The following is a 22,809-nucleotide window of genomic DNA, read 5'->3' on the forward strand; positions in this document are numbered from 1 at the left end:
CCTGGTGTTCTGAGAGAAGCACTGTTTTAACGGCTCCTAAGCCTGCAAGAGAAAGTTCAAAAGCCTTAGTGTGGACATCTGTGCTCTCAGTGAACCATGCCTTGCATTCTTTGTCTTGGTCATCAACATGAACACTCATCCTGTGATGTTTCCTGCCTTTATCCTTTTTCACATCCTGCTATCTTTCTGCCCTTGCATACCTCAAGTTATCCCTTTGGTGAGGTTCTCCCTGATCACCCAAGGTGGAGTTGGTACTTTCTCTTTCTCTGTTGTTTTTCTTTCTTTCTTTTTTTTTTTTTTTTGGCTGCATTGGGTCTTCATTGCCGTGCACAGGCTTTCTCTTGTTGTGGTGAGCAAGGGCTACTCTTCGTTGTGGTGCGCAGGCTTTTCATTATGGTGGCTTCTCGTTGCAGAGCACAGGCTCTAGGCATGTGGGCTTCAGTAGTTGTGGCGTGCAGGCTCAGTAGTTGTGGCACACGGGCTTAGTTGCTCCGCGGCATGTGGGATCTTCCCAGACCAGGGCTCGAGCCTGTGTCCCCTGCATTGGCAGGCAGATTCTTAACCACTGAGCTACCAGGGAAGTCCCTTTCTGTTGTGTTTCTTATTGTACCTTCCAACTGCCCTTTATTTGTAGCACCATTCATCCTACATAGTAATGTCATTATTCGTTAGTTTTGAGTTGCATGACTAGAAAATCATCTTATTTATCTTTGTATCCTTAGTGCCTTGCACAAACATAGGTAAATGTGGAATGAATGAGTTAAACAGAGGAATGAAATTCAGAAAGTCTTGATTATTTTTTTTACTTCATATTTTGTGTAGTGTAAATTTATCATTACTGCTTATGCACCTTAGGTTCTTAAGCTATAGGATGGAAATAATATTTATTTTCTACCTTCCTTTAAACACCATTTATTCAATTCAGAGCAGAGGTTTATACAAAGGAAGCAGAATTAGTGATAATTCTGGAAATAATCTTTGAAGGGTTAATTATGATATTTATCTGTCAGTGGTAGTAGATTAAAGTGTTCATAAATATTTCTTAAACTAGTTTAAAGCATAAACTGTAGATGTTCTAAGTAGAACATGTTCTCTATTGAGGGAAAAGAATTTATGGAGAGGGAGAGACTGAAGGTAAAGTAAAAAAGGAGGAATTTGATGGTGCAGCGACTTAAAAGGATGAGTAGCTGTGATGAATGCATTATTCTTTCAGGTGAAACAGTAGTATTACATTCTCAGAGATAGAATTTGCATATAAGTTATTGAAACAATTTTTAATCTGTTCTATGAGTAAAAAGAGTCCCTGCTTCAATAATTAACTTTCATTTTCTTTTTTTTAAAAAGATTGACAGTTTTATAATTGTTTCAGCATAAAGTTCTTCTAATTGTTTAAGTTCATATCTTTTATATGCTGCTGATTGGCAAAGTTAGTATGTTACTTTTAATGAAAAAGACAGCTTAATAAGCATTTAAATCCCTTTGATTATTTATTGTTCATTAATGAATGCATGAAATTAAATACTTTGAATTATAGCCATCTTTTAAAAATATTTGTTGCAGGGAAATTTACCTAAATATTCTCATAACTCCCTGATGGTTCAAGCAATAAAGACAAACCTAACAGACCCGGACATACACGTGCTTTTCTTTGATGTGGAAGCGTTGATTATTCAACTCCTGACTGAAGAAGCCTCTAGGCCGAATACTGCGCTTATTTCCCCAGAGAATCTGCAAAAAGCATCTGGCGGTTCAGACAAAGGGGGCTCTTTTCTAACTGGAAAACGAGCAGCAGTTCTCTTCCAACAAGTGAAAGAAACTATCAAAGAGAACATAAAGGAACATCTCCTTGATGATGAAGAGGAGGATGAGGAGATAATGAGACAGAGGCGGGAAGAAAGTGATCCTGAATATCGGGCCAGCAAATCTAAGCCACTGACCCTGTTAGAATATAATCTGACTATGGACACCGCAAAATTGTTCATGTCCTGCCTTCATGCCTGGGGTTTGAACGATGTTCTGGATGAAGTCTGTCTTGATCGCCTTGGAATGCTGAAACCCCACTGCACAGTATCGTTTGGCCTCTTATCGAGAGGGGGTCATATGTCACTGATGCTTCCTGGTTATAATCAGGCTGCTTGTAAACTATCACACGGGAAAGCAGAAGTGGGAAGGAAGCTGCTGGCAACGGAGGGAGTAGGAAAGGGAACTTACGGAGTGTCCCGGGCCGTCACCACACAACATCTCCTGTCTATCATATCTTTGGCAAATACCTTAATGAGTATGACCAATGCAACTTTTATTGGTGATCATATGAAGAAGGGCCCTACCAGGTGTGACCATGATAGTTTGATTTTATTCTTATGTTTCGAAAAAAAAGAAACCTGTTTTATTTTTGTCACTTCTCATTACCTTTTTTTGGGGGGGGGGGATGGCGCTCTACACACCTTGGCATTTTTGTGTCATCTCAGTGTTTCCCCTTTAAATTTTAAATACAACATGCATGACTTAAAATATAATCAAATTGTACAGTTTTATCTATACTCAGACATACTTAGTAGCTATTTTAAAAAAACTCAGAATGAGGGAGGAGGTCAGAGTTCAGCTTTAACAAATGATAGACTAGCTCTTCAGTAAATATAATCTTAGATTGTATCTATTTACAGTTTGCACTAACATATAATTCAAATTGTATATTTGGTTAAAATGTGTGACCCACGTGATGAATGGTAAGTGTTCAGTGGCTGGCTTCAGCATTTTGTGAGAAGTATAGTCAGAATTTCTCAATGGGAAAAGAGGAAACAACTTTTTAAAGTGTAGGAGAGTATTCTTTTAATATTTCTACATATTTAACCCGAGTTGCTATTTCTCATTTTCCAGAAGTCATGAAGACAACTTTTTAAACTCTGGTTTTATTATACTTTATTGAGAGCCGACCACATTTAGGACTTTTTAAAATCTAACATACTAAAGTAGCACTTACCTAGTGTCTGGCTCTGTTGTAAGCACTTTACAGATGTTATCTCCTTAATGCCCTTACCCCTATAAGGTAGGTACTTTTATTATCCTTTTGTTACAGATGATAGAGCTGAGACACAGAGAGGTGAAGTAACTTGCCCAAGGTCACACAAGTAGTAAATGGTAGGGCCGGAATTCAAAAGGGGACAGTCTGCCTGTGGAGTGGAAGATTTCTTAATGCCTTATTCCCTTTTTCAGATTTTAGGGCTGAATTTTTTGAAACTCAGTATATTGTTCCATAAGTTCATTTGGACCAATGATGTGGGGTGGGCTGAAATATCAGCATGCTAATACTGAAGAATGAAGGGTTAATTATGATATTTATCTGTCAGTGGTAGTAGATTAAAATGTTCATAAATATTTCTTAAACTAGTTTAAAGCATAAACTGTAGATGTAAAATTTTTACTTCCTATTTGTTAATCATTTAATTTTCTGTATTAAAATCTGAAACAGAAAATGTTAATAGGTACAAAACAAAAAACCCCTATCTTTTTGGAACAGCAAATTGAAAATGTTCTGTTATGTGTTTCTTTTGCAATTCATTTGGAACTAGAAAGCTTAATATTTTAAATGGCTCTGGAATTATGAAACTATGAATGTGTATATATACATGTATTTTCTTCTTCTTTTTAAAGGCCACCTAGACCAGGCACCCCAGACCTTTCTAAGGCAAGGGGTTCTCCTCCAACTTCCAGTAATATTGTGCAAGGACAGATTAAACAAGGTAAAATTAAATCTTATTAAGTAATTGACATGACATTTCAGCTCTAGAAACTGAGGAGGCATAGCTAATGTATAATCATAACATTTTGTTTGTCTCAGATTGTTAAATAGAGAAAAGTTGTTATATTCCAGATGTAAATATGGATAATTAAGATGTTAGTTAAAAATAAATCAGATTTATTTAGAAATTGATAAATGAGCGTATTTCACATAATTTTATTGTACTGTCTTTGGCCTAATTTTTATGCATTAGGGGCACCTTAACTTGACAACAATAGTGCCTTAATGTGTGTATCTTGAGTCTATAAGTTATGTCTGTTTTTTAAACTACATTTAGAAATGTTTAAATTCATATTTCCATACTATAGCTATTCTTGTGTCGTTTGCCAGTAGTTCATGCATTGTAATCCACAGTGGAAATAGTTTCTTTTTATTTAGTCATTATATACTTTAACTTTTTGTTCACAGCTTATGTTTTGTTAGGGGATAGAAGAAAGATTGAGTTTTTCTTCCTTTATTTTCTTTTACACTCATTTTAAGACTGACAAGTGAGCTAATCAGAGTTCGGGGGGAGTCACTTCTGCTTAGAGAGCTTTCCTTTGGGCTAAGTTGAAGGTTCTGCTTGTAAATGGTGACATTGTAGGATGTTCTTTTTTCAAAAAATTTGTTTAAGGTTTTAAAGAGTCAGTGAACAGTTCTGCGAGATTTGTTTGGTGAACAATAGGCCTCCAACTTCATGCCTACAACTTCCCTCTTTCCTAGAACAAGTCCTCTGTACTCTTAGCTGACTGTTTGTCCTTACTTTAATATCCTTAAATGGTATGCTTGGTTTTTAGTTTCAGGTGCTGTGTCGTAGCTTCTCATTATGGAAGATAAGCTCCCCCCACTCTCTATGCCACTCCTATCCTTCATTTCCAGCCCCATGTGGTCACCCCTCTTATTCCCCTGTCCTCTCATCAAGCCTTTATACTCATTTTATAATAGTCTATATGAAGATATATAAAAGTTTTAATTAGATAACTTTATACTTGTGTATGTGTGAAATACACACAGAAAAGTGCACAAAACAAATATGCAGCTCAGTGATTTTTACAAGCTAAACACCCGTGTAACTATATCCCCGGACAAGAAATAGAACATTGCCAGTACTCCTGAAGCCTCCTACATGTTCCCTCCCAATCAGTATACCTTCCTCTTCCAAAGGTAACTACTATCTTGACTTTTAGGAAATCATTTCCTTGCTTTCCCTTATGGTTGTACCACCCAAGTTTAAATCCCTAAACACTATGGTTTAGTTTTACCTGTGTTTTGAATTTTATATGCGTTCAGTTAGTCATGGAGTATGTATTCTTTTGTGTTTGGCTACTTTGTGAGATTTATCAGTGTTGTTGCACCTGACTATAGTTTGTTCATTTTCATTGTTCATTTTATTGCTGTATACTATTCTGATGAATGAATAGACCACAATTTTTTCATCCATTTCTTGGTCAATAGACATTTGGATTATTTCCAGTGTTTCATTTTCATAAATAATTCTGCTATGAACATTCTTGTATTTGAATCTTAGTGTATATTATAAGCTTTTCTGTTGTGTATGTAACCAAAAGTGGAATTTCTGCATATATTTATCTTCAGCTTTAATTGTGGATAATGTTAACATGTTTTCCTAAGTGAGAGACATATACATCCATCAAACTGGCTAAGGGGAAAAAGATGGAAATTGTTGTGTTAGCTGGGATATGGATCAGTGAGACCTCTCATATATAGCTGGTAAGATATCCTAGCCAACACTTAATACTTTCCATGTTTTTCACTTTAGCCATTTTGGTATGGCTAGTATATCTGACATATCAGTATTTTCATTCCTGATTAATATTTTTGTGTCCTATTTAAGAAATTACCCTGATATTTCTACTCTGAAATGAGGATATTCTTCTTTATTTTCTGTTGGAAGCTTTCTTATTTTACCTTTCTCATTTAGGTCTATAATCTGCCTAGACCTTAATTTTGTGTATTATGTGAAGCAGGGATCCTGTTTTGATTTTACTTCCATATACCAAATTGGTACAGCATGATTTATTAAAGAGATGATTCTTTCCCCACTGCTTTGCAGTGCCATTTTTGTCATAAATATAATGTCCTTATATATGGTAGTCTGTTTCTGAGCTGTTTGAGCACTTTGATTTGTTTGTGTATCATTGTGCCTTAATTACTGTGGCTCTGTAATAAGACTTGATATTTAATAGATCAAGTCTTCCCACCTGTTCTTCATAAAGAATGTCTTGACTATTCTTGTCCTTTTGAATTTCAGTATAAACTTTAGAACTGTTTTATTATTATCACAAATGCCTATTGTGATTTTAACTTCGATTTTATTGAATTAGTAGATCATTTTGGGGAGAATTATTATCTTAATGGGGTTCACTCATTTAATCCATCAACTTGATATATCTCTACATTTATTTAGGTCTTATTTAGCTATCATAACTCTGCATAGTTTTCTATGTAGAGGTCTTATATTTCTTTTGTTAGATTTATTCCTAGATATTAGATTTTTAAAATACTCTATTTAATATCTAATTGATATTAAATTTCTTCATTTTCTGTGCCCCTGATATAGAAATGCAGTTGACTTTTGTATATTGACCTTGTATCAAAGAATCTTGCTAAATTCACCGATTAAAGGTAATACTTTTCCGTAGATTCTTTTGATCATATGGACAATCATATGGAACAACTTTTTTATTTCCAGTATCAAAGGGAGAACTTTTAAGATTTCATAATTATGATAATTCCTATATGCTTTTACAGATAATTTAAGAAGTTAACTCTTCTTTTCCTTTGCTAAGTGTTTATCATCAGTGTATGTTGGATTTTATCATGCTTTTTCTGTATCTGTTGAGGTGACTGTATAATTTTTTTTACTCTATTAATGTGATGAATTTACAACCCAATTTTGCATTCCAGAATAAAACCAATCTTGTGATGTATTATTATCTTATATATTGTTGCATTTAATTTAATATTTTTTATTTAGGAAAATGTTTTCTTCTAATATTTATGTAAGGTTTTACTTTATTCAAGTTTCAGCACATGGATTGGGGAATCTTCCTTTTCCATTTTTAGGTAGAATTTGTGTGAGATTGGCATTAATTATTTCATAACTGTGCAGTGGAATTTGCTGGGGTTAGACCTAGAGTTTTCTTTGTGGGGAGTTGTAAAATTCTGGGTTCAGTTTCTCTCATTGTTATAGAACTTCAGATTTTCTGTTTCTTTTTGTGTCAGTTTCATTAAGTAGTACATATTTAGGGATTTTTCCAGTTCTAAATTTTCAAACGTGTTTGCATTTGAAAAGATAACATCTTATCTTTTTAATTTCTGTAGTATCTGTGGTGATGTCTCCATTTTTATTCCTGATATTAATCATTTGTAGCTTTCTTTTTTCTTGATCAGTCTTACCGGGGCTTTATCAATCTCTTTAATTCATAGTGCCTTTGTTTATCCTTTCTAATGCATATTTCTTCCTGTTTCACTAAATTTCGGTCTTCTCCCACTTCCTTGGGATTCAGTATGCTGTTATTATTAATTTTTTAAATAAGTTTATTTATTTAATTTATTTATTTCTGTCTGCATTGGGTCTTTGTTGCTGTGTGTGGGCTTTCTCTAGTTGTGGCGAGCGGGGGCTACTCTTCGTTGCGGTGCGCGGGCTTCTCATTGCGGCGGCTTCTCTTGTTGCAGAGCACGGGCTCTAGGCATGCGGGCTTAAGTAGTTGTGGCTCGCGGGCTCTAAAACACAGACTCAGTAGTTGTGGCACACGGGCTTAGTTGCTCTGCGACATGTGGGGTCTTCCCAGACCAGAGTTCAAACTCATGTTCCCTGCATTGGCAGGCGGATCCTTAACCACTGCGCCACCAGGGAAGTCCAGTTATTATTAATTTTTAAAAACTTTTTATGATTGATGGTTACTTACTGATGTCAAATTGAAGTTAGAGCAGACATCATTGCCTCATTCCCAATCTTAGGGATAAAGCATTCAGTCTTTTACTATTAAGTATGATGTTAGCGATAAGTTTTTCTTAGATGAGCTGGATGTTGAGGAAGTTCCCTCCTATTACTAGTTTGCTGAAATTTTAAAATTATGAACGGATGTTAGATTTTGTCAGATGATTTTTCTGCATCTATTGAAATTATCAAATGAATTTTCTCCTTTATTTTCTCAATAAGTCCAAGAACATTGACTTCTGAATTTTAAAAAACCTTGCAATCCTGGGGTAGATCACACTTGGTCATGATGAATTATCCTTTTTATAGATTATTGGATATAATTTGCTAAAATTTTGTTAAGAGTTTTTATGTGTATGATCATGAGGGATTTTGGTCTAGAGTTTTTCATTTCAATAATGTGTTTGTTCAGTTTTGGTAACAGGATAATGCTCGTCTCACAGAATGACTTAGGATGTTATCCCTTTTCTTGTGTTTTCTGGAAGGGCATGTGTAGAATTGATACTATTTTTTGCTTGTTTGATCTGTTTCACCAGTGAAAATATGTGGGCATAGGGTTTTCTTTATGGGAAGATTTTTTAACTACAAATTTAAATGCTTTAATAGATACAGAGCTATTTAGGTTTTTTTTTTTAATTCATCTTGGGTGAACTTTGGTAATTTGTGTCAAATTTATTGGCAAAAAGTTGTTTAATATTCTCTCATTTTCCTTTCAATATCATATCTGTAGAATTTGAAATGACATACTCTATCTCATTTCTGTTATTCATAACTTATGTTTTTTCTCTTTTTTCCTGATCAGTCTAGCTAGTAACTTAGCAGTTTTATAGTTCTTAACCAGCTTTTGGTTTCATCAGTTTTTAATCTGTTGTTCTTCTGTTTTCTATTTCATTTATTTCTGCTTTGCTTGTTATTATTTCATTTGTTTTGCTTTAAATTTGCTTGTATTTTTTATTTTTATTTTTTTAGAGTAGAACCTGAGGTCATGGATATAAAACTTTTCTTCTTACCTAATATAGGCAGTCAGCACTACAAATTTACCCTAAGTACAGCTTTAGTAGCATCCCACATATTTCGATATGTTTTCCTTTTACTTTTTCTTTTGACTTTTTCTTTTATCCCTGGGTAATTTATTATTGAGTTAAATTTGCAAACATTTGGGAACTTTCCAAGGATCTTTCTGCTATTGATTTCTAATTTATGGTCAGATAGTGTACTTTGTATGGTTTGGATTCTTTGAATATTGAGACTTGTCTTATGGCCCTAAGTATGGTCTTTCTTGGTCAGTATACTGTGTGCACTTCAGATGACTGTGTATTCTGCTCTTGTTGGGTGGAGTGTTTCATAAATGTCAGGTCACGTTGCTTAAGAGTATTCAAGTTTAGCATATATTAGGTGATTTTTCTGCCCACTTGGTTCTATCATTTAGATAAGGGTATTGAATTCTGCAGCAGTTGTGGATGTGTTTATTCCTCCCTGCATTTCTATCAGTTTTTGCTTAATATATTTTGAAGCTCTCTTTATTGGGTGCATAAACCTTTAGAATTGTTATTTCTTATTGGTCAACGATGCATTATATATTTCACCGCCATGATGGTATTGAATTTGCCCCCCTGGCCAGATCTGAGGATTTTAAGGTTGGAGTGCTTTAATATTGCTCCTCTCAGAAAAGCCTTGAATCTTGAGAGCAGCGAAGAAGGAACTAAAAATTGTCTTTTTCTAAAGCATTTACTTAAGGTGATAGATTTAGGAATTTCCATTTGGAACAGCACAGATGCTTGTCTTATAAAGTAAATGAAGGTTAGCAATCTGTACTGAGAATTACATAGTAAAATGCTTTAGGATGGTGTTATAAAACTCATTTTCTATTTGAATATTGAAATGTAATATTTCTTTAACATATATTTGTTAAGCACTTTTGTTTTTCCTCCAAACAACTCTAATGTATACTGTCTTGAATACTATATGTCTATTTAGAAGATAACACACAAACACACGAACATAACACACGAACATAACCAATGTAGGGTAGGAGGTGGTGCTGTACAGATAAAGGGCTTTGATTCCTTGACTGCTCTTCAGCAGAGTATTATTTAGTCTCATCTCTCTACTCTGACTTCTTTTACATTGGTTTTCTTTTAAACATTTTCATCTTTCCTTATGTTTTCTTTTCCTAACTCACACTGTAGCCCACATTGACTCACAATCTATTTTCAAGTTGGATTGCAAACATGAATATGCTTCTTTTTGATAAACTGTCACTTTATGTTGGTTAATACTTGTTCAGCTCCAAAATAATCTATATGGAATAAAGACTTTAGCTGGGAATTGGACCTTTTACAGGCATTTGGGTCTGAGAATAAAAATGATATAAATAGTTTTGCTGACATAATTTCTCCTAAACAATATCAGGGTATTTCATGGGCAAATAATTTCTTCACAAGAAGTTTATTTTGTCTAGCAGTTGGCTTGTTAATTCAGTGTTTTCCAATAATTAACATTTACTGACAGTCGTACTTTTTGATAGAGGCAGTATTCATTTATTAGATACTTGATTTTGCAGTTTATAAAATATCTCACTTGAGGAAGGGATCAGAGATGTCAACTAAGTAAATTTTTGTTCATGGTCATACATCCCTGAGTCTGCCCATGGCTTTAGGCTTTTCTATATTCTGACATATTGTACTTCTCTTTATCAATTCAGTAATTTCACGGCGAAAGTCTTTGGTCTGTGCCTCTTGTGAGTATCTTGACTGTGACCATATCTTTACGTTAGTAGTTACATCTTTACTCAGGGGTAGGTGTGGAGTTAAGTCTAGGCAACTTAAAGATTTAAAGTTATGTTACATTACTTGCAATTTTATTTTTAAGAAGTGGATCCAATTTAGGTTGTCTAAACTTAGAAGTAAGAGGTAGTTGTTCCTAAATTATAACCAATAGTTACTCACCATCCTTTTCCAGAATCTAGCAAAAAACTAGGAGTACCTATGCCGGGCTAATGAAGGGGCCTGCGAATCCCTTAAAATTTTGTGTTTGAACTTATGTGCCCTTTAAAAAAATTGCTATAGCTATAATTTAATTGCAGAGGCTCTAACTTTGGTCTGCTTTGGAAGCTCAGAGGGCAGGGCTGTTTTTTCTTTTTTGTTCACTGATCTATCACAAGTGCTTGGAACAGTGGCTGGTACATAGAAGGAGCTCAGTAAATATTTGTTGATTGAATAAATCTATAGATACCTACTCTTTATGCTTCTAGAGTCAATATGTCAATAACTAGGAACTGAGGCTGTAAGGGCTGACAAGAGATCCCTGCCTTCATGGAGCTTATATCTAGTGGAGGAGATCCAGAGGAGTGCAGTTTATGGTTTTATTTGGCTGCTTATTTGCTTTTCCTACCAGACTCTGAGTACTTTGAGAGCAGCATCTTGGTCTAATCTTTATGTTTTTATATGCTTAGCTTAGTACCTGGCATGGAGTAGGCACTGATTACATTAATCAAATGAAAGAAAATTTTGATAGCCTTCATATGTCTAATTCAAGTTAGTCTTTATATTATAATTTTATCTTTCACTATAATGAACTCTCTCCACATGGTTTTTGTCTTGCTCATTTATTTATTTTGGATGTTAATGGAGACCTTTTACAAAAGGTTGTGTTTCTTTTGGTTTTTCTTTTTTTTGACTCTTTGGTTGAAGTTATAGGCCAACATAAAACTATCACTCCATCTGAACTTACTCCAATTCTTATGTAATCCAGTGGTGATCTAGAGGCTAAGTAGTGTTACTGTATTTTTCAAACATTATCAACACTTTCGTATTTTGCCTTGATGCCTATCTGTCTGTTTGTCAGAGTACCATCTTGGGCTGTTTACTCATTCTGATTTATGGTAGCTCCTCATCCTTTCTACTTCCTGGAGCTTTGTGTTCCCTTAGTGCCCTTAGCTATTTGTGCTCTTCTTTTACCGTGTTTTAAGGATATCCTTTTTTCCTTATGATGTTTGGTTAATGATTTATCCTAATGCTTCATGTTGATTTAAAAGATGATGAGAATGCCTCTCTACCTAAGATAAAAGTGTAGACATAAAAGAAGTTTACAGAAAGGCAGATGTTGCTCTAAGATCTCTGTATTAGATGGCATACCAAGTGTGGAAGGCCTTTGTATTAAGTACATGGTGATTGACTCTGTTTCCTCATTTCTAATTTTTTCATGTTTTCTCCTCCTCTATCCTCTCCCTCTCAAAGCTTCATGATTCTCATATAACACTTTAGATAAAGTGATTCATTGTAAAATAATTTTATTTATCTTTTTAGTGTTTAGCTTTGAAAAAACTTCCTTTTTCAGCATTGCATTTGGTTTTCTGTACCTTCTAGGTTATCTTTTTTTTCCTTCTGAAAAGTGTATTGAGAGGGCTATTTGTGTATATCTGCCGGGAGGGTAATGAGGTTTAGACCAATATGCAGGGAGCACTTGCTACCAAAAGTATGTTGCTTTCTTCCCTATATAGATTTTTCATATCACAATGGCGATTGGCAAAAATGGAGCTTAGATTTAGATTTCAAATGAAGACTGAGGTAGACCTGTTCAAAGACAGAAACCATGGCTATTGTCATTTTGAGTACTTCTATATATGCCATTTAAAGAGCATATGTGTGCCACATATATGTTGTCACACATGTTTATCTTCATCTGTCTTTTCATGTGAGAGTAAGCCGTTGTGAAGAGGCTCTTAGCTGCAACATTACTTAAAGAACTTTCTCAGGTAAAATAAGAGAACTTGTGTCAGTTCAGTCACCATTTTGAAGCTGTGCTGGGACTATTTTCCCTTGTGTTTTACTGATCCTTAATAAGAGGAGCAAATTGGTAAGAGGAGCAAAAAGTTGACATGGCAGCTTTTCTATTTTAAGAAATTGAATGCTTGCTTATGTTTTATGGTATAAATCTTCGATGTTCAGTGCCGTACATAACTTATTCAGATTTATTATGTGTCATTAAATCTTGAGCTTTTTATTATGGTAGTGTACTTTTTTTCTTCTAATTTCTATTGCTGATTTTTCTATATGTGGACAGTTTTTAAAGCTGTAGTAGAGTTTAATTTCAGTATTCTCAATGAATTATGAAAATAGTTCTAGATTCTTCAGTTTCAGTTATGAGGTAGTCTGAATAAAGTATTTTTTGATGATGATGCAGAGATTTTTAAAGCATAGTAAATCTGATTCCTTGATTTCTATTACAGTATTTTTTTTCATTTTAAGTGCCCAGAGAATTTATTAAAGGAAAGTGTAAAAGGCTTTTTCTACATGCAATACCATTTAAACAGGACCCCAGAAATATAATACTCAGAGCATCTGTTTATTTCTCTCATTACAAATAAAGCTATATATATTGAACATTATTCTATTAAGACATATTCTTATTCTAGCAGTTTTGCCAGTAGCATTTCTAGTTTCCTTTCGACTTGTGATTTAGGGAAAACATTATAGTTTAATCCCACTCCTTATTTGACTTAGCTAGGGGAATGATCACTCAGTCCTAAACTTTGGTTTGTTTGTATTGAATTTTTTCACTTTACCATTCTAGTGTCCTTTCAGAATTAATGATAAAGTCAGACGAAGTTAACCCAGACTTTTCAATAATAATAATTTCTCCTTTATTTAAAGTGAAATTATAGAAAACCCCCAACTGTTGGAAACCACCAGAGGAACTCACTCAACAATTTTGGTGGCATGAAAGCTAAAACCTGTAAATTTACTCCTTGCCACCAAAGGCTTACCAACTTTTTGCATGGGGCATTGAATATTTTATAGGCCATAATTACTGAATTTGTATTTTAAAATGATTTAAAAATGAGAAATTATTCAATAGAATAAGTAGAAATATTGTGGATTTCTTTGCAAGATTACAATGGAATTCTTAGATCTTATGAAATATACAATTGAGAGTAATTCTAATCCTTTCATAAGTATAACATTATAAAGTACTTGTAATTTCATAAGGAACAAGAAGCAGGTCTGTTATAATAAAAAGAATGATAATTTCCCAGATAAAATTTTCATGTGTGCAAGAGGTGCTTCTTAGGGTTTATGGAGTTGGATTTTCTGTTTTGTATTACTGCTCACATACTTCTTTTAGTTCTCCGGTTTACCTCACACGTGTCTGATTGACATTATGATGCATTCGTGAGGAAATTATGAAAAGTTGTTTTCATGCAACTGTCCTGTAGTTACAAAAGAACTTCACTGCATGAAAAGCAAACATATCATTCAGCAGACAATGCTTAATCTGTTCAGGAGCCCAAACCTATTGCTGTTCAATGACAGAAGAAAGGAGAGGGATTAATTTGAAGATGCTTGTGCATGACATATGGTAATTTCTCCATAGGAAGGAAGTGTCAAATGGTGACCTCTAAATCTTAACGTTGACCTTCAGTTGTAGAATGTGTGCGCCATACGGTCCTTTTGCCTTTTCATGTGATAATTTAAGCTGAACATTTTCCTGGGAACATAACTTTTTTGGGGGGAGTGTGGGTGTTGTTCCATCTATTCTATAAGGATTATAGCATTCACAGTAATAATTTTAGAATATAAAGCATTTGTATCATAAAAATATTTTTTAAACTGAAGAATGGAGCTATGTTAGGAGTCTTCTAACGAGTTAAGTATATTTAATTTAACTTTAAATCGTTATATTTTAAAAGTTGTATTTTACAAGTTGGTATAATTTAAATTGAGTTTTTATAAAAGGAGTAATAAATTGAAACGATCTCATTGAATATTGGTTTGAGAGATTACAAAATAATTTAAGCATAATTTTAGGAAATAAATTATTAGAAAAAAATGTAATTGACAGTCCGAAGACCAAAATAAACTTTTCATCATGTGATACATTTTAAAAATTGAATTACATTTTTACGAATTCTTAATATGTTTATTGTCATTTTTTTCATTGTAGCCTTAGTTGTTTTAGAACTTCTTTTTATATTAGATGACACATCATTCAACTATAAATAGATTTTTGGTTTGAACTACACTGTGATTGCTATTCAATAAAATATATCATTTTACTGCCATAATCCTTAATAATCATACCTTTCTGATTAAAACATCATTTTTCAGTTCTACGTTTACTATATTTTGCCAACTTTGTTTTTTAGTATTCACTAACACTGAGCTTTTTTTCAGAAACCGCTGTATCTCAATTCTCTCCTCTTTTATTTCTTCTATTTTCTGCTGCAAGTTGCTGCACCTGTCGTTTCTGCTCGGTCTAAGGCTGATCACTCTGGCTCTGACCCTGCTTCTACTCCTGCTTTACATACCTGTTTCTTAGTAAATGAAGGTATTCTCTCTCAACTTTCTAACAACTTTCTTTCAATCTGTGCTTGATTCTAGTATATGTTCTTTTTATCTAATTTATACATTCATCTGCTTTGTTATGTGTGAGATCCTAAAGTTTCCATTTTATAACTTGCTTTGCTAATGTCAGTGATAAGGGTCGATTATAAAAATGTAATGTTATTCCTGGCTGGTATAAACCATGGTTCCTGTAATCTAGAATGCTATTAAAGAAGTGCAAAGATGCTAATCTATGTTATGAAATAGGCGTTAAAAAGGGGGTTGGTTTTCATGATGATGTTTGCCATGTGATCTCTGGTGTTAGAGCTAATTAATTTATTTTACATGTATCATTACTCTGTGACAGACACTCTTTATTCTCTGTACACAACATGTGCCCTGGTTAGAGGGGAAAGTATTTTTGGAGCTCTGAAAATGTTAATGGAATCTACAAACCTTTATTCCCCAAGAGCTATCTAGGATTATTGATACTGACTGGAAGCTTAACGGAACTTGTGAGCTGTGAGTTATATCCAGTCTCTTCATTGTGGGCTCAATCTTCACCAGTTTATATAAAATAAAAATGAGTAAATTTACAAAATCTCATATGTAACCCAGAATGATTCTAACTCTTCACTAAAAGCAATAATACCAGTCTATTCAAACAGAAAGAATGATACAATATCTATAAAATACAGAGCCCGTGTTCTAAGTACCATTCCTTCGGAAAGAAAACATGGTACCGTAAAAGTATAATTCATTTTTTGTTTGGTTTCCCTGTCATAGACCTGTACTAAGGTTTGTATGTTAAGATTGGATTTTAGCAAAAATAATTAGGGTCATATTTGTTAAGCTATTGTGAAAGGTAGTAATTCGTTGATTCAAAAACAAGCTGTTGACTTTGGACCATGGTGAGAATCATCTTCATATTAAAATTTAGCTCATAAATACACTTCATACTTTTATGAGACATTAAAACATTTAAGAAGTTACTAGGTAGTAATTTGTTTATATATATTTGTGTGTGTATGTATGTATGTATGTATATGTATGTATATATATTCCTCTGTTGAAAATAAATTATAATCTAAAATATGTGTGCTCATCACCTTAATTAATGTAATTATATATTCTTAGTTGTTGAGAATTTCCTTACTGAAAGGGTGAATCTTTACATAGGTGGCTTGTCTCTCTCGCCCTCTCTCACTCACACCCTCTTTAGCAATCCCAATAATCATTTTGAGTTTTATGGTAGGGTTTTTTTTGTTGTTGTTTTAGAATACTACAGCTTAGATTATTTCAGAACACTGATTTGCTAAAATTTTGTGGTCACAGATAACTCACCTTGTAATATGAACACTTTTAAAATAGGGTGGAAATGATTACTTGAGAATGTCTGGATACTAGTACTTTTAAGTATTGCAGTGGTTTACATTGTTGTCTTTATATAATCAATTTCCATATTGTGGAATAGAATTTTGGAAAAAACAACTTTTATTCCCATAGATTAGAGTTAATGATACTTAAAACTTTATAAATTTTATATTAAGTTTTTATTTTGGGGAATGTAGGAATTCATTTTTTCCTCTCAAACTTGGTGTTAGTTTACTTAAGTTATGATTGTGACTAAACTTCTGATTCATTTTGTAAGAAAAGGGATCAATAAGTACGTTAATTAAAGGCCCTCTGGCAGAGAATAGAAAACATCTCTGTTGACTGATACGAAGGTAATACCAGATGGCCAGGCCTTAAGTGACATGAACTTATCTTTGGATATCTGTGTGAGTGCGCTTTTAACTGTCAGTAGGTTCATATCTAGAGCTCTGGTATGTGTCTATTTCTGTGCTTTTCTAAACCTGAATATATGTCTTATTTTAGAGGGAATGTTTAGAAATGTGTTTTTCTTGTGGAATTCGTATATACTTAATGTGGAAATTTATTTTTATTTGTTTTAAAACTTTTAGAGTTCTTAGAGCTGAAATTCGAGAGGAAATACATTTAGAAATGAAATACATTTGTTATATCTTTATACAAAATATCTAGTAATAAATTGAAATCATAACATAATTGAGCAGATCTCCCCTTTTTGGTTTAGGTTTGGTATACTTACATGCAGAAAAATATTTGAATTAGGGGGAATACCAAAGTGTTTATAATATATTACATTTTAACAGGATGGAGTCAGTTGGCTGCGATGCATTGTGTTATGCTGCCAGACCTGCTGGGATTGGACAAATTTAGGCCCCCGCTTCTAGAGATGCTGGCTCGGAGGTGGCAAGACCGATGCTTGGAGGTAAGATCGAGGTGATGTGGATAGAAAACAAAAACATCAAAAAGGCACTGGACAAGTGTAAATTTGAAACAAAAATGTTTTGTTTTGTTTTTTTTGCGGTACGCGGGCCTCTCACTGTTGTGGCCTCTCCCGTTGCGGAGCACAGCCTCTGGACGCGCAGGCTCAGCGGCCATGGCTCACGGGCCCAGCTGCTCCGCGGCATGTGGGATCTTCCCGGACCGGGGCACGAACCCGTGTCCCCTGCATCGGCAGGCGGACTCTCAACCACTGCGCCACTAGGGAAGCCCCAAAATGTTATTTTTATCTGACTTCTTATCACCTGTTTATTATGTGATAGAAAATATGGATCCAGTGATTCTAAACAGTAATGTTTCAACTTGCATATTTGTTTACTTTTTTTTTAATCTAGTGAGTATTTGATCAAAAGTTTTATATACTTGTGGAACAGTTTCTTAAGTATCGATTTCTGTACAGATCATACACATACATGCACACACACATACATACAACCCACCTCCCCCCAGATTGCACGTTCACGTATAATCACATCAATCAAATTCTAAGTGAATAATCATAGTCCAGTGGAAGGTCCTGTGTTATAATAGAAGGGGAAGGTCTTTGGAATTAGAAGAGACGTGGGTTTAAAAATCAGTTCTGCCAGTTATTAACTTTGTGACCCTAGGCGATGTACTTAACCTATTTGAAGCTCATTTGTAAAGTGGGGATAATAATATATTCCTCACAGGATTGCTGTCAGGATCAAATAAGATAATGCAAGTAGCACAGTAAGTACAGAGCCTGACACATGGTAGGAGCTCAGTAAATGGTAGCTGTTATTTTGTGTTAATGGACTTGTGTGGTATTAGATATTCCTTGGAATATAATATCACCAGGGATTTGGAAATGTTTTATGGAGATTTTGCTTATTATAGTATTTGACCCATATAGCTATAACAGTTTATGTCATTCAAAAGTTTTAATTTACCAAATTTAAATAGCATCGTGTCCCTTTCCTGGTCTCCCTTCCCTCAACTCCAAGTGGAATTGCAGCATACTGAAATTTTCATGGTTTTGCATTTGAATAATGTTTGAATTCACTTCAAAAGTTAGTTATAGTTAAAAACAATTTTTATTTGAATTCTTATCAGATGCTACCGAGTTATCTTTTCAATTATAAATACTCAATAAATTGATTGGTACATACCTTGACAGTTGTCTAGCTTCTTTGAACCAATGGGTGTGGCACTTTGGCCAAAATAAAACTAAACTAAACTAAAACTTCAACATAAAAGTGTGTGCCACAGAAGATATACAGACAGCCAACAAACACATGAAAGGATGCTCAACATCTTTACTCATTAGAGAAATGCAAATCAAAACTACAATGAGATATCATCTCACACCAGTCAGAATGGCCATCATCAAAAAATCTAGAAACAATAAATGCTGGAGAGGGTGTGGAAAAAAGGGAACACTCTTGCACTGCTGGTGGGAATGTGAATTGGTACAGCCACTATGGAGAACAGTATGGAGGTTCCTTAAAAAACTACAAATAGAACTACCATATGACCCAGCAATCCCACTACTGGGCATATACCCTGAGAAAACCATAATTCAAAAAGAGACATGTACCAAAATGTTCATAGCAGCCCTATTTACAATAGCCCGGAGATGGAAACAACCTAAGTGTCCATCATCGGATGAATGGATAAAGAAGATGTGGCACATATATACAATGGAATATTACTCAGCCATAAAAAGAAATGAAATTGAGCTATTTGTAATGAGGTGGATGGACCTAGAGTCTGTCATACAGAGTGAAGTATGTCAGAAAGAGAAATACAAATACTGTATGCTGACACATATATATGGAATTTAAGAAAAAAATGTCATCAAGAACATAGGGTAAGACAGGAATAAAGACACAGACCTACTAGAGCATGGACTTGAGGATATGGGGAGGGGGAAGGGTAAGCTGTGACAAAGTGAAAGAGCGGCATGGACATATATACACTACCAAACGTAAGGTAGATAGCTAGTGGGAAGCAGCCGCATAGCACAGGGAGATCAGCTCGGTTCTTTGTGACCGCCTGGAGGGGTGGGATAGGGAGGGTGGGAGGGAGACACAAAAGGGAGGGGATATGGGAACATATGTATATGTATAACTGATTAAATTTGTAAAATAAAAAAATATATATATATAAAAAAAAAAAAAAAGTGTGTGCCATATTGAAAGAAAAATTGAGATAATATAATTTTGAAAAATAGTTTCCTTTTATAGAATTAATGCCATTTCATAGGAGTATATTTGCTTGTTTGTAGAAAACAAATTGTTTAAGCCAGTCTTAGGTATACGTGAATTGTGTGGATTAATACATATACGTTTGTGTAAGCAATATCTATTTAGCATTATAATAGAAAGAAATCCACCAGACAAGGTTAAATTTCTTCAGGCTGAAAGAGAAAACATTTAATAATTCTAACAGTGATTTTTTAACAATAATATTTATATGGAAATTTAAAAAATTGAAAATGCCAAATTAAAGTACAAGAATATTTTTGTGCAAGCCTTGGAAAATGAAGTTTTAAACCCCAAACTGATTAAACGTTCAAACATTATTAGTGTTAAAGTATTTTTAAGTGAAAATCTTTGATTTGCTTGCATCCAGTTTATTCAACTTTAGTACTTACTTCATTGTTTGGTTAGTAGTATTTCTCATGTAAATAAATGTGGTTTGTATATTTTCTAGCTTTCATTATGAACTTGCTCATGTTTAAACACCTCACTCACTGGTCTGCTTCTGTTTTTTGCATTTGGTTCTGTGGTCTTAGGTCAGAGAAGCCGCACAGGCCCTGCTTCTAGCAGAACTGAGAAGAATTGAGCAGGCAGGACGGAAGGAGGCCATTGATACCTGGGCTCCTTACTTACCTCAGTACATGGACCACGTCATATCACGTGAGAGCTCTCATGCTTTTCTACAAAGCTTTTCCTGCATGTGTAGGAAAGTACCAAAACTTGCACTTACGCTTGCTACTGCCTATTACCAAAAGTGAGTCATTGACCTTAAGGTGAAAACAGGGGATCCTCAAATTCTGCTCATTCATTTTCTGAATCCTTACAGTTTGGAGTTTGGTTTTGTAAAAAGTTATGTAAAATAAATATCTAAATATTCACAAATTCACTGACCCCTTATAAAGTTAACCCTGAATCGAAAATTCTACCCTGTTAACACTAGCATCTGTCTCTGCCTATTTCATTATTATGATTGTGGGTACCAACTTTTTAGATATTGATCTGATATGTAAGTACAAATACAAGGCAGATCATTCCAAGTGGAAGTTGGAATTGTGAATCCTTAAGAATTATCTGGTAGATTTAGACCAGTGTACTATTGAAAAAGAGAAAAATAGCAAGGATTTTGACTGAAGAATCTTTCAAAAAAGTATAATTTCAATGGACTGGAAAAGATCATGGGAAAAATTGTTGAAATTCTGGAATAGCTTTTGTAAAGTAAAACCTTTGCAATTATGCTGCTAGGTCTAAAGTGCATTGAAGAAAAGTTACAGTGTGCTGTGATAATTTTTTTCTTTTTAGGAAAAGGATGCTTCATTCCCAACTCATCATTTAATTCGTTCTTTATTCTCCTAAAGAAGAATTCAGAATTAAAGGTTTAGCCTGTTATACTGTGTATAAGATAAATCAGTTTCACTTTTTTAAAAGGATAAAGTCTCGATGAATCTTTAAAAAAACTTTTTTACTATGGAAATTTGTCCTGGGTATAGGTGCATTCATTTTAAGTGACCTTTTGTCAATACCAGTTATTCTCATTTATGAGATACTCATTATACATGTCAAGACAAACAATGCATGATTGTATAAGATAGAAAATGAAAATAAGATTCAAAAAGGGTTATAATTGTTATAACTGGTATAAGTCTACCAGATGTTTGCCAGTGGTGACTATAGTGTTTGTTTAATTAAGTATGTGACCTTGGACACTTAACCTTTTTTCAGACTCAGTTTTGTCACAGATGAAATGAAGATGATATAGTAGGACTTTATATGATTATTTTAAGTATGTAGTGAGTGAATCTTTGTTAAGCACATGGAACAGTACCTAAGCAGTCGTAAGCTCTATATATTTGTTAAATAAACACATTTATAATCTATAAAAATGCAAATATATATTTCACATATAACCAAAACATCACACATTAACAACTCTAGTTACAAATTCTTTAACCTAAATAGGTAACAGACTGTTTACTGAGAGAGTATTGGTTTTTATTTGCTTACTGGGAACTTTTCTATTTTAATAAAAGGAAATTAAGTTAAAAATCCCAGGGTCTTTAGACATATGGACTCTATGTAAGGTATTCAGCTTAAAGTTCCTATTTAAGTATGTATAGGTTTAAAATTTTGTAGAATATAAAAAAAGTTGGGATGAAAAAGCTCTCCTGTTGAGTATTTGAATAGTCTGGCATGGTGCTCTTTGTTCAGTAACTTGTGGCTATTAACTTCATAGTATTCAGGAAAATTGAATTAGCTCATCAACTCATCATAAACCTTATTGAATATAAATGCTCAAATTTAAGGACAAACTATGAGTATAGTACTGTAAAGTAGACTGAAGGTGAAACTAAATAGCAAATTGCTAGAGATTCTTTTAAGAGGAGAACACTATGGAAATTAGGAAATATGGAGAAACATTTTCAAGACAGCTTTATTTAGAATGGACTAGTGTAGAGTGGGAGATTGATTCAAGAAGAATAAGTAGATGGGAGGCTGTTACAGAAGTGGGGGTATGGGACCAGACCAAAATGTAGATAGGGGAAGAATAAAAGACAATTCTAAGCCTTAATTACAGATTACGTATAAAGGTCTAAGGAAAACATGAGAGGTTAGTACAGTGTTGTATTTTTGACAGTTTAGGAAGAGAGGTGCCATTAGCAATGGTGGTGGATGCCATTTTATTTTATTTTTCCTGGAAAGAAGAGAATGGGTTTTTCATCACTGTTTAAATAAGCACAAACTAGATTGTTCTTATGTCAAATTTAAACCTTTCCATTTACGTAAATTAAAGTTCTTGGTATTTAGCAACAGTATCTAGGAGTACTTTATAAATTAATGGAATGCTGGCTAACTTAAAACTTTAATCTTACCACTTACTCTAAAATTGTATGTTTAGTGAAAGAATAAACAAATATGCATTCTGCATGTAACTAAAACACCTCATACTAACAACTCCTGCTATAATATGTTAGTTTATTCTGGAACTTTTACATTGACTGAGTGTAAAATTAGTCTTAGTTTGCTTTACTGAGAGCTTTCTATTTTAATAAAAGGATGTCAAGCTAAAGGAGTAGGGATTCTGAATGTGTGAAAGGAGAAGAAGGCATACAAAAAATGAGGAATGACCACATAGTGCTGTTGGACAGATTTGCTGTC

At 34.0% G+C, this 22,809-nt stretch overlaps 1 protein-coding gene across 5 annotated transcripts in view; it reads left to right on the forward strand.

The window, feature by feature from the left end:
• The window catches only part of WDR7 (WD repeat domain 7), a 365,960-nt gene that overhangs the window by 96,992 nt on the left and 246,159 nt on the right, over nt 1-22,809 (forward strand). For all 5 annotated transcript variants that reach the window (XM_060118461.1, XM_060118464.1, XM_060118462.1 and 2 more), the window contains 4 exons: nt 1,561-2,330; nt 3,652-3,740; nt 17,242-17,360; nt 20,193-20,316. In XM_060118461.1, the coding sequence (XP_059974444.1) occupies nt 1,561-2,330; nt 3,652-3,740; nt 17,242-17,360; nt 20,193-20,316 (1,102 nt within the window). The remainder of the gene's footprint in view (nt 1-1,560; nt 2,331-3,651; nt 3,741-17,241; nt 17,361-20,192; nt 20,317-22,809) is intronic.

The sequence above is a fragment of the Mesoplodon densirostris genome, chromosome 15 (assembly GCF_025265405.1).
Source record: "Mesoplodon densirostris isolate mMesDen1 chromosome 15, mMesDen1 primary haplotype, whole genome shotgun sequence".
In the NCBI taxonomy this organism is placed as follows: Eukaryota; Metazoa; Chordata; class Mammalia; order Artiodactyla; family Ziphiidae; genus Mesoplodon; species Mesoplodon densirostris.